At 50.0% G+C, this 12,860-nt stretch overlaps 1 protein-coding gene across 2 annotated transcripts in view; it reads right to left on the bottom strand.

The window, feature by feature from the left end:
* Positions 1 to 12,860, bottom strand: part of DAPK1 (death associated protein kinase 1) — a 206,961-nt gene that overhangs the window by 23,442 nt on the left and 170,659 nt on the right. For both annotated transcript variants that reach the window (XM_032636143.1, XM_032636142.1), the window contains exon 20: positions 1,905 to 2,127. In XM_032636143.1, the coding sequence (XP_032492034.1) occupies positions 1,905 to 2,127 (223 nt within the window). The remainder of the gene's footprint in view (positions 1 to 1,904; positions 2,128 to 12,860) is intronic.

Below are 12,860 nucleotides of genomic sequence, written 5' to 3'. Positions count from 1 at the left end.
TCTTGATCTTATTTATTTATTTATTTTTGGCTGCATTGGGTCTTCATTGCCGCACGCGGGCTTCTCATTGCAGTGGCTTCTCTTGTTGAGGAACACGGGCTCTAGGCTTGAGGGCTCAGTAGTTGTGGCTCACGGGCTCTAGAGCGCAGGCTCAGTAGTTGTGGCACAAGGCCTTAGTTGCTCCACGGCATGTGGGATCTTCCCGGACCAGGGCTCGAACCCGTGCCCCCTGCATTGGCAGGCGGATTCTTAACCACTGTGCCATCAGGGAAGTCCAGACATCTTGACTTTTAAACGTTGGAAGCTAATTCAATGTTTCTCCTTCCCCTCATACTACACAGAACGCTGCAGCTCACCAGGCTGCTGGCCTCTGACCTTATTTCCCAGCGCCTCGAATTACTTTTCTCTCTGCTGAGTGTAGTGGGGAGTTTCTCCTGGTCCAGAGCACCTGTTGTCCTCGAGAGACTCTTGTGTCAGTCAGCCCCATGACCCAAGTCTCTCGAAGCCCTGGCTGAAGGACACAGTGAGATTTGCTGACAAGGCAGCCATCCTGAGCTGCATTTTATCAAGAATCTACTTCTGGATTCTTCCAGAGGTGGGAAATTGACCAGAAGGAAGATGAATGGAGATATTACTTCTGAGGGGTGAGGGTTGAGCCATTCTCCCTCCGGGGGAACCCAGATGTCACTTGATATGTGGCTGCTTCAGGTTAGCCCATGGGCTCCTGAGGCATAAATTCATATCCAATACGACTTATAAAAATTCCAGGTCACAGATCTGGATAGCTCTCATCTCTTTGTCTTTCTCTGTCTCTGCTCTTTGTCTCTGTCTCTCTGCCCCCCGCCCCGCGCTCTCCCCCCCCCCCCCCCGTCAGATTGGAATGACCTTAACCCACAGCAGGAGAGAGCTGGTTCCCTCTAGGGGTGACACGAGGAACTGCTAGAGAAGCTCACTTTGAACCTTGAAGCAATACAGGTCTGGCCCACACATAAGAGGCTCAACTTAATCATGAAACCTGGAAAACTATTGGCTTCTGAGAAGGGGTGGACCTATCTTACATACTGAAATTGAGCAAAATTACAGTGGAAAATGGAAAACATGAGCACAAATATGCCCCAAGGCAGACGGAGTTATAAGTATCATTAATAAGCCCTGGCTCAGAAGCCAGACACTTCATGAATCACCAGCTGTGTGACTCCGGGCAGTCTACTTGACCCCTCAAGGCTTCAGCAAAAGGGTGGTAAAAATGCCAATAAGTCTGTCACGTGGATTAAATGAGGTGTCACACGTACCACATTCTGCCCAGCTCCTGGCACGTAATTAGCACTCAGTACGCGTTAGCAACACGTGTTAGCAAATATTGTACTCATTCTAATTGTATATCCATTTTGGTTACACTTCTTCCCCTAGTTTCAATTCTACTGCTGTGTTCGGAGGGGAGAAGTTGAAAGGGGCGTGCAGATCTCGGTCAGCTGTCCCTCACTCCAGCGAATGCTGCCCAGACATCCTTCCTCACGGAGACAGAAATTACATAGAAACACAAACTTTAAAACATTTGTTTTCATCCTAGGGAACAGATATGACACCTTCGTAATATGTACAGAAAGTGAGTCTGAAAAACAAGCTCTTTGTGTCTTCAAGGGCAGAGTCCCCGAGCAGAACACGATTGTGCCATTTTGCACGTTCGTGATTGCGGACCGTGATTTCAGTGAGGCCCTTTCCTCGCTAGCACCAGGGCAGGGTGCGCTCACTGGCCAAGAGCTGGGAGGACCACACCTGGAAGCCACCAAGGCGGCGGGAACCGGTCGGCCTCAGGCCAAGTGCTCCAAACAAAGCCACACCTCCTCCCAGACCTTGACCTTGGAAGTACCCAGTGGAGAGACAGGGGCTGGTGGGGTGCCTACCTGCTGGCTTGGAGGCCAGGGGTGAGGGTGGGAACCGGGTGGAGTTGGTGGAGGACAGCCGGGGCCGGCGTCTTCGGAAGAAGCTCCTCAGCAGCCCACACTTGAGAGATTCCACCAGGGTGGTCTTCCCAGACCCCGAGTGGCCGAACAGCTTCAGCTTGATTCTCAGCTGCAGGTTCTGTGTGGGTCTCAGTTGCTGGATGAAGAGTCCTCGGTGCGTGTCCTGAATATAGATGAGAGAGGCACTGTTAGTCACAGGAGAAGTGCAGCCCCTGAGCAAAAGGCACACGCTGATTCCCACGGTTCAGGACCGCTGCTGCATCCTTCGGTCTGTGAGTTTTCTTTGCCTTTTTAAAAAAATTGAGGTTATAAGTGACCTATAACGTTATATTAGTTTCAGGTGTACAATGTAAATGATTTGATGTCTGTATATATTGTGAAATTATCACCACAGTAAGTCTAGTTACCATCCATCACCACACAGAGTAACACTTTTTTTCCTTGTGATGAGAATTTTAAAGATCTATTCTCATCAACTTTCAGATGTGCGGTACAGTCACCATGCTGTACGTTACATCCCCAAGACTAATTTAACTTATAACTGGAAGTTTGTACCCCAACCTGCAATTTCTACCCACGTGGCAGATACGGTCTGTTCTGTCCCCACTGCATTAAAAAACTTTAAATGTAAAATAAACATACAATTTACCAGTTTAAAATGAACCATTCAGAGGCTTTTGGTGCACGTACGATGTTGTACAACCATCACTGCTATCTGGTCCCAGAGTGTTTTCATCCCCCCACAAGGAAACTCTGTGCCCATGAGCAGCCACTTCCCAGGCCCCGCTCTGGCCGGCTGTTGGCAACCACCGATGTGCTCTGTCTCAGTGGATTTGCCTACCTCCGTTGCATTTTGATGCACAATGAATTGGATGGAGCAATTCCTGCCAAGTGGTCCATTTAAAAGTGAAACGGGGTCAGCCCCGTTAGACTGGCCAGGTCACCTCCTCCTTCTGCGTGGAGGAGTCTTGTTCCTTTACGACGCTCTGAAGGTACGAGATGATGAGAAGAAGCGCATCACGTGGTACAAAGCTAAATGCGGGGGAGGGGCCTGGGGGCCATGACAACCTTTCCGCTTTCTTCTTTCTCAGCCCTACAGGGGAGAAGCAGGAGTCTCCGCAGCCCTGGATAATTCACACATTCATCATCAAACATTTATGGAGGACCTCCCGTGTGCTGGAACGGGAAGGTCTACACCCGCCCCAGATCCGCAGTTTTGGGGGGACACAGACATGCGAACAGTGTGACATCAAATATAACATGGGTGCTTTTGAAGGGATGGTGTTGCTGAGGTGCTCTGTGCCCCCAGAGAACCCACCTCAAGGGCTATGTGGGGGGGGGGCATTGATCATGCCACCCTGGCTCCATCCCAGACTCACACACCCGGCCTGCTTCCCAGCTCCTAACCCAGTAATAACAGCCTGTCAGAGCTGTGGATTGCAGCCTGAGGTCGAGCCCTTCTCCCCTACCCACGATGATCCCCTTTGCTTTAGCTTGTTAACTTCCACGCATCCCAGGAGACCTATCTTGCTGTGGCCTCTCCAGGAGGTTTCCTCATAGGCAGGCTCAAGCGCACGTGTGGCTCTCCATTGTCACCCCACTAGACTGTAGGGTAATCACGTGACACTCTTCTCCTTTAGACTCAAGGGCCAGACCTTGAGGGGAGAGACGGTATCCCCAGCACCTGGCACAGGTAGGATGCCCAATAAAGAGGTGTTGTGTAAATGATGTACTCAGGGCGTGACCCACGCAAGAGCGTTTCGGAGGCAAGTGTCTGCCTTTCCCTTTCAGTGTGACCTCATACCTGGCCGGACCACTGCTTCCAGACCCAAATCCTGGGAGGTGCTGATTTACTGCTGATCTCTTCCAGCTGAGCCACCGTTACTTTTTCCACCAACGACCAAGGACGGGAGCGTGCTCGGTAACAAACACGGCTCTCCCGAGTTCCTACTCCCATTTTCTCTTGGTAAACTCTGACCCCTCTTTCTCAGCAGGGGCAACACTGTCCCCTAGCTGGCATTTTGGAAATGGATGGTAGCAGCTTTAGTTCTCAGCGTTGGGGGATACTGCTGGTGGTGGGTAGGTGGGTGCTAGGGGTACTGACGTGTACATACAATGTCCTGAGCGGTAAGAACTCTCTTGAGTCTGCCTGACTTCTGAGTGTCTGCTGAGCATTTATATAAGAGAAAAACCTTGTTTATGATCATCTGAGCTTAGGACTTAATTGCATTTTACATATGACCCAGAGGGCTTTGGGAGGGCTTGGTTTAATACATAGTGACTTTCCCAAGAACACAACTATTTTATACGCTGGTGGAATTATATATACATGGTTTTTTTTCCTAATCTTTCAGGAGCTGTGATCCCCACTTCTGAAACGTCAGCCTGTTGCTGCTGTATTTGAGTTGCCATCCCTCCCACATCCGTGGCATCTGTAGGTGTTACATTCAGTGATTCTGCAGATGGGTCCAAGTATCTGCCAATTTCACAATGTCTCCTCTTTGCCTGTGCTCCGCATTTCCATACACGTTCTATTATACTCTATATATGCCTTCGATGTCTTTGTTATACTATAGTTAGGGCACTCTATTGATCTTTTATTTTATTTGTATTTTTAAAGTATTTATTTATTTGGCTGTGCCAGGTCTTAGTTGTGGCATGTGGGATCTTCAGTTGTGGCACACCGGCTCTTAGTTGTGGCACGCGGGATCTAGTTCCCCGACCAGGGGTCGAACCTGGGCCCCGTGCATCGGGAGCACGTGAGTCTTAACCACTGGACCACCAGGGAAGTCCCTCTATTGATCTTTTAAAATTACCTGTGTAGGTACATTGTTACCTTTGAATTTTATTTTGGGAGAGTAAAGGGGCATCACAATATGTACATTATAAAGTATTGGGTCGGCTAGGGTTGGAAACCATGGTTGGGACAGTGATCTGGTTTCTTTTTCTAACCTCAAGCACTGCATTGGGTGGGAAAAGCTGGGGTATCTTGCCAGCAATTTCCCTGAATTATTACCCAAGTCAGCACAGAAGCTGAAAAGTTCTATCCTGAGACAGTGATTCACTGGGGTGTTGCTGAGCAGGCATGAAGAAATGGGGTGCTGGCATTCTCCCCCGTGCCATCTACTGCTGCCGATAAGCCCATGACCTCCTGAAAGAAATCTACCATCTCTCATTCTAATTTAATCTCCGGAACCAGCCCATTATCTTCCCTCTAAGTCAGGGCCCGCTACACCTCCACCCACCTCACGCTGAGTGTCTGAACTGGAAGCATCCCCTTCCGCTAGGAGTACCTCACCGAATAAATTAAAAACTTCTCCATCTATTTCATGACCCACAGCCACCTAACACGCACAGCTCCTTTGTGTGAAGCCAGTATCTGCTTCTCCCGACACAGTGCAAAGGCAGAAAACCTGCTTCCAGCTTCAGTCCCGTCATTAGGTCTGGACGCACTGCGCAGTGAATCGCTCGCTGCTCTCTTCTGTTTCGTGCCTTCCTGGTCCTGGCACTGTGAGTTTGGCCAACATGTCTGTCCTGTGTGAAGGAGTGAGGGCACTTCTGTCCTTTCTGCACAAGTCCCCGCAGGCCCTTCCTCTCTGAGCAGACTTGCACCGAGGGAACCGATGGACACAGGTGCTACCCTACGTGCTTCCAGCAGCAGCTCTGAACCAAAGTGGGCTTGCCCTACGCAGCTGACAGATGGTATGTCTCCACTTTGCTCAGCGCCGCCTGAGCCTGAGAGCCCCGCTCACTCCTCCCCACTCCACGCAGGGCAGTGGCGGGCCGGCAGTGGCTGGCAATCTGTTTGTCTGCTTCCCAGGTCAGCCCCAGAAATGGAGGCAAGAGGGAAGAGAAGCCAGTGACAGTGGGCTGTGACCTTGGTCTGGTTAGTCCAGGTTAAACAAGAATCTTGCAGGGTCACGTTTACAGAAAAATCCCCCACCCCTGATATCTGAGCAAATTCTTCATGCCCAACCTTGATACCCGATCACCCTGGCGCACCTTCAGCAAGAATCCTGATGACTATTATAACCTTTAAAACTTCCTATTTTCCCGCTGCCTCAACATCCCCGCAAACAGGCTGTGAGTGCCGGCCCAGGTGCACCGGTGTGTAAGGTGGGCTCAGCCACAAGTTCCCCTTCCTACCCTCCCAAGGGTGACCCTGTGACATTCAAACACACCAGTGACACTGCCCCCCACTCCCCCTGCCTTTCCTCATGTACCACCCTGATCCCTAGCAAAGGCACTTGCCACGGGGGCTCGCAGCTTGCCCCTGGCTTGAGTCTGAGCTCTGTGACAACGCTCTAACCCCCATCTCTCTGGGACCTATGATATAACAAGCTATGTTTTGCCCTGAGCCTCTCCTCTGTCTCCTCTTGTGGCCACAACCGGCTGACCATCTCATAAGAGAATCTAAAGCACTCAATCCAGCAAGAAGCCTCTCAGCCTTTGGGTTTCCTCTTAGCAATTTTCCACCCACTGACCTCCCCCCACCCTTGCTCCTTGGCTATAAATCCCCACTTGTCTTTGCTGAAGTTGGGGTTGAGCCAGTCTCTTTCCTCTGCTACACGCCCACTGCAGTACCCCTGGAAGGGTCATGAATTATTCTTTCACGAACGGAGGAGTTGTGACAGATGCATTTCCTGTCTGCAGAAGTAACTTCCACATTTGTATCTTCCAGCTTATGCTGTCTTTTCACTCACATCCCTTATTAAACCTCAAAGAAACCTTTGTGGTTAATGTGGTCGTTCTCTGTTTCAGATGTGGAAACCAAGGCTCAGAGTGGCCAAGGCACTTGCCCAAGACAAAGACAGAACTCACCACCAGGTCTCTTTTCTACCACTGCTGTCAGTGAAAGGGAGGTGGTGGGTTTCTCAGAAGGGGACTGGGGAGCAGGGAGCGGTAAACAAGGATTTGCAGATCGAGAGCAGAATCTCAAAGTGGGGATGTCTTGAGTTACAAGCACTGTGAATATCCAAGCAGGGCCATTTCCAGTTTGTCCCACTCAGAAGACACTTCCCAGTTAGTGCAGGGTCCCGATTTAAAGTAAGATTTATAAGACATTGCTACGATAAAGGCAAGTAGAATGAGAAGGGGCCCCCCTGCTCTGGATTTGCATGGACAAAGGGCACATTTCGGCACCTCATTTTTCCTAAGCAAATGAGTTGGATTGCTGGCCCGTGTTAACAGGCTCCACGTCCTCGGGGAGCCCCAGGGAGGCTTCAAGTTTTTTTTTTTTTTTTTTTTTTTTTAATGAAATTGCATATTGAGCCTTCATCTGGAGGGGCTGTGCTCATCTCAGAACCCATCACTAGCTCACATGTTGTTTCCCCAATAATAACTGTCCTCAGGAAATCTTTTGTCCAAGAAAATACTGCTTCACTGGACTGACAGCTCGGCTTTTACAATGTCCTCAATTCCAGACGATCATGCGAACACACGTGCATTCTCACCTTTCAAGTGGAGGTGAATGGCGGGCAGATGAGAAAAATAATTCGCAGGCCAAAGAAAGGGGTACAGGGGTTGCAAGCCATCCCACGTTCCTGCCCTCTGCCCAGGGCCTTTGCACATCTCCTGGCCCTTCCTTTCCCCTTCCACCAGGACCTGCTGGCCTGGGCTGGGATGGACTCATTCACCCTTCACCTTGCCCTTGGGAAGATGAGCCAGGAAACTGCTCTCCATCAAGACTGACAGAATCCACCATTATCTTGAAAGGCAAGGAAAAGCAAGATATACTCGAGATTTCCTGTCTAAGGAAATTTAACCTCGTCCTCGGGGATGACCCCTCTTCGTGCTCACTAAGAACTTTGGAGAATCTGAACACAACTGAATTTGATATAGTAACCTGAGACAGAAGTTTCTGAAATCTCTTTCCTCCTGGTGGGTGATGCGTTTCCACTTTTCACCACTAGATGTCGCAGCAGGGACGCATCCAGACCGGGGTCCCCGGGAAGGCAGCTTGCATCAGCCTGAGTGTGCCTTCTCCAAGGCAGACCATGGTTTTGATGCGGACAGGGGCAGAGGAAGGTACGGAGTGTGCTCTTGGCTAGCTCTAGGAGGTGGTAGGATATCGATTTCTTTGGAAGGGGAGCACTGAAGTCCATCCGTGGTCTATATTTAACAGAAGCTCTAAGACCCTCCCTGTGCCTGGGCTGGTCAGGTCCTCACTGGCTGGGCCGGGGAAGCATAAGCAGGGACACTGCCCGAGGGAGTGGAGGGTTCTTTGTTACCCAAGTCTTGGCTCATGCGTTGAAATATTCTCGTGTCCTGTCCCCCTCTCCCCCAAAGGCTGGCGGATGTGGCTGGAACGTGGTGAGGCCTCTTGCAAGCGGGCTGGGAAGCTGGGGGGAAGCAGCAGTGAATCCCGAGGAATCAGACAGAATCCTAAACCAGAACCTGGGCTTCCAGGTGCTCACAAAGGTGCGTTTGTGAGAGTGGGAGGCTAGAGCACATATTTCCCCGTTAGCTTTAACTATATACTTTAAATATTTACACAGGAAAGTGAGCTCCCGTTTGTATTCTTGCCCAAAGCTCACAAAGTAACTGAGCCTGGACAGCTCTGGTCCAAGCAGCTGTCCTATCTCACCTGGCTGCCAAGACCACCTTCTATCTGGTCTCCCGGTCTGAGCAGAGGGAAATTCCTAACCTACTTACTTAACGCACTTGGACCAATACCCAATCACCTTACCAAGATCTGTAAAGCTGGGCCTATCTTTCAGATCAGATCTCCTCGGGCATCATTTTCTGCCCCAAAGACTGCACTCAGACTCTGCTGCTAACCCCATCACCCCCTCCTTTTTGATCTATTTCCTAGAACACACCTGACTCTTTACCGCCTCAGGCCCTTTTCACTCATTCCCTCTGCCTTCTCCCAGCCCTTCCTCCGGTTGGCTCCTCTTTCTTGCCTTTGGGTGTTGGTTTAAATGTCACCATCAGAGAGGCATCCCCACACCCGTAAGTGGAAAGCAGCCACCACCTGCCATCCCCTTACTTTCTCTCATTTCAGCCCATTTGAATCCCCTACACTTACACCAGGCGGCAGCAAACCTTTCTGTAAAGGACCAGGTGGCCTCTGTTGTGACTGCCACATACGTGTCTAGAAACCAGCCAGACACAGGAGTGAATGGAGGGGTGTAGCTGTGCTCCAATAAAACTTTATTTACAAAAACAGGCGATGGGCTGGTTTTGGCTCAATGGCCATTGTTTGCCACCCCCTGACCTATCTGGCATTTTCTTATTTGTTTATTAGCTGGTCTTGCCTCTTTTGTTCGCTGTGGTCTCTTTGGGGCCTAGAACGGTTCTTGGCCTATAGTAGATACTGTGACTATCTTTTAAACACGTATTATTCGGAAACTGCATTGCTTTTTTGAAGGCCTGGTTAATTTGGGTTTCTAGTTTCCTTTCTTCCAGCACCTTTTGCCCCCTGGCAATTTAGCTTTCACTTTCTCATCTGCAAAGGTAACTAAATGTCAGCAGATTGACAGGGAGGACCATCTCCAATCTGGGAAAGCCAGATAAGAGCATGGAGAGATGACATGGCTTTCCACACGTGGCAGGATGCAATTAGACCCAGCAGGATGGGAGCAGCAACTCTTAATTATGCAAATGCAGTTTACTTGTGGTGAATTTTAAATTCTGGGCAAACTCCCAACTTTGTCCTATTTTTCAAAATATTCCTGGGCATGTTTCTTCACTGTCTAGTCTCAGGCTTAGGAAAAGCAACTACTTTTAATATCAGTTTACAGAAAAGCTGATTAGAAGGACAATCAAACAAAATAAAAATAAGCCAACTCCCCAAACCCCCTTGAAAGTAGTATTTTAAAATCAGATGAGAATGGATCTTGCAGTGATAGTAAAAATGGATGCCAATGCAAAATATAAGTGCAAGACCTCCCCGCCTGTCACAACACGCACCCCTCCATTCTCTAGGAGAAGGAGAAGTGGTTTGGCTAGTAACAACACAGTCCTTGGGCAGGTTTGGAGGGCCGGAGGGGGCTTTGTTTAGTAGTGGGGGTGAGCACCGGGGACAGTAGAGGGTGCAGCTCCTCTTTATAAGAAGGTGGTGCCTACAATGCAAGGTGGAATTGTGGGAGCCTCCAGAGACCCCGTAGCAATGGTGTGCTGGAAAACCAGCTCATTGCAGGGGGCTTGGGGCGGGGGTGGGAAAGGCCTGATCTGTAGTGTTTGCTGATTCTTGTGGTGGAAATACCACCACCACGGCTGATTTCAAACCCCGAATGTGGATGGCACTGGACACGCAGTTGGGGAGAGATGTGTATGGGGGGCTCTCCCAGACAGTACCTGGGGCCCCAACATGCCACTACCCCCAAATCATCTCCTGTTGAACTGGATCAGAGAGGAAGATGGACTGTGTTCTTCCTACCCTCACAAGCCCCAGCTCGGCCACCCTCTCCCCCCACCTGCCCAGATGTGCTGGCTGCAAGGGTCTCACTTCCCCGAAGTCAGCCCCCTGCTCAAAGGATCAAAATCTTCTCTCAGTTTCCTCCGGCCCACCCTCTGCTGTCCCAAGCTGGTCAACACAATGACTTTTTTTTTCTTTTTTACCAAATTTCTGATTTCCGTGATTGGAAGGAGTCACGCATTCACTAAGGAAGGACTAGAGAGGAAGATGAGGAATAGACTTTTAAACACATCAAGTTTGTGAATCATCAGATGGAGATCAGAAGATCTATGGACATGGGCTTCCCTGGTGGCACAGTGGTTAAGAACCCACCTGCCAATGCAGGGGACATGGGTTCGAGCCCTGGTCTGGGAAGATCCCACGTGCCACAGAGCAACTAAGCCCATGTGCCGCAAGTACTAAGACTGTGCTCTAGGGCCCGTGAGCCACAACTACTGAGCCTGCGTGCCACAACTACTGAAGCCTGCACGCCTAGAGCCCGTGCTCCGCAACAAGAGAAGCCACAGCAATGAGAAGTCTGTGCACTGCAACAAAAAGTAGCCCCCGCTCGCTGCAACTAGAGAAAGCCCACACGCAGCAACGAAGACCCAATACAGCCAAAAATAAATAAATTAAATTAAAAAAAAAAAAGATCTATGGACACGCAGGTGTGGGCTTCTAGAAGGAGATGAGGGATGGAGGGAGGGTTGGAAAGTCCTTAGTACGTGTCAACAGTTGAAGTTAAAGGCAAAGATGACACTACCCACTGGGAGGGGGTTAAGAGTGAACAGATGAAACCCTGGGATGTACCAACACCTGGATCAGGCAGAAGAACAAGATGACTTTGGTTCTATTTCCAGAAGAGAAAGCTCCATGGCTTACCTCTAACAAATGTTTAAAAATACGTTCCTAGACTTGCCAACTGATTAAAGGTGAAAACACAGGGAACATTTCTTGCTACTTTGGCCCTTAGAAACCAAATGGCATAGCAAGGCAATTTAAGGCCAACCTCCCTGCTGTCCCAGATGCAGACTTCTCCCCATGACTGTGCTTAGGATCCACGTGGGGTGGGTAGGACTGAGGGTGGCAACACCCTAAGGGGTGTTAGGAAAGGTGTAGAGGCAGTTTTTTTGGTTTCCACAATGAATGGGGGAGGGAATACCTTAGACATTAGACACTTGGGGGTCCTCGCATCCTCCAAGGACAGGAAGTTCCACCCACCCAAAATGCTGATGCTGTTAACACTCTGGTGAGAAACAGTGGTAAATACGGAGGAGACAATGACATTGAAACGAAATGGTGATAAGATGCCCCTAAGTATAAATTACCCTCTTCCCGTTCCCCTCACCCATTGTACCGGGTTGTGGACAGTCTCTTCCTGCAGATGATCCAGGTTATGATTGCACATAAATCTACTTTCTTGGCTTTCTCTGCAGGTAGAGCCTGCTCCTTGAGGCAACCGCCCACAAGTCCTCTGCGATGCATTCTCCAGGGATGCACTGGGATATCGCGATCATTTTCAAGAATCAGGTTCCAGTGCTGGGTGTCCCCAAATCCCAAGCAGTTATTTATTTGGGGATTTATTTTAAAAAAAAAAAAAAGATAGAGGGTGGTTAGAAATGCTTGGCAGCCAACTCCTCCCTTTCTGGCGACTCAGAAAGCTGAGGTCTAGAGCCATCTGAGGGAATGACAAAGGCAAGCGAAAACGCACGTCTCGCTGAACACAGAGCCGGGGAAAACTCCGCTGAAGGCAATGGGGCTCTGGGTGACCCCGCGGAAGGCGACCCATGCCTGCCACAAAGCACGTGAGCTCACTGGGGGAAAGGACCATCCCTGGCTGGTGAGGAATCAGCACCGAAGAAGCCCTGAGCCCCTGATTGAGCCCTGAAAGCAGATATTTCTGTTTTGGTCTGGACCTCTGCTCTGCACTAATTAGTATGTTGCTTATCTTGTGGAGTCCAGGTTTCCTGCAGGAACATCCCCATCTCAGGGATGTAAAGTTACTGTGCTGCTACACATACCGAGGAGTAAATGGTGGCTGTTCCTAAAAGTGACTCTCAAGCGTACCCTGCCACATTTGCCATTGCTGACGCCCCAACATCTGCTCCTGGGGGGGTGGGGGGTGGGTCACAAGAGGAGCCTCCACGGAAACCTCCATGTTTCCCCAGGACTCAGAGTGTGGTCCACAGGATGCAAGCAAGGAGGCCGACTGTGGCAAACACATGGTGCTTACTGTGTGCAGGCAATGCTCTAAGGACATCATTTACATCACCCATGACCCTCATCACCATCCCGTGAATAGCACTATATTCAGCCCATTTAACAAACAGGGAAAGTGAGGCCCGGGGCTGTTAAACTGGTGGCTAGTTCATCCAGCTAGGTGGCAGAGTGGGGACTCCTGAATCTGTGCTCTCAGCCTTTACCCCATATTTTGCCCCTCAAAGCAAAGATGAGAGGTGAACTTTTACGTAGGTTGTGGGCTCTAACAGGGATGA

Source organism: Phocoena sinus, chromosome 6 (genome assembly GCF_008692025.1).
Source record: "Phocoena sinus isolate mPhoSin1 chromosome 6, mPhoSin1.pri, whole genome shotgun sequence".
In the NCBI taxonomy this organism is placed as follows: domain Eukaryota; kingdom Metazoa; phylum Chordata; class Mammalia; order Artiodactyla; family Phocoenidae; genus Phocoena; species Phocoena sinus.
Note: the sequence above shows the minus strand (reverse complement) of the source record. Positions and strands in the feature narration are given on the sequence as shown.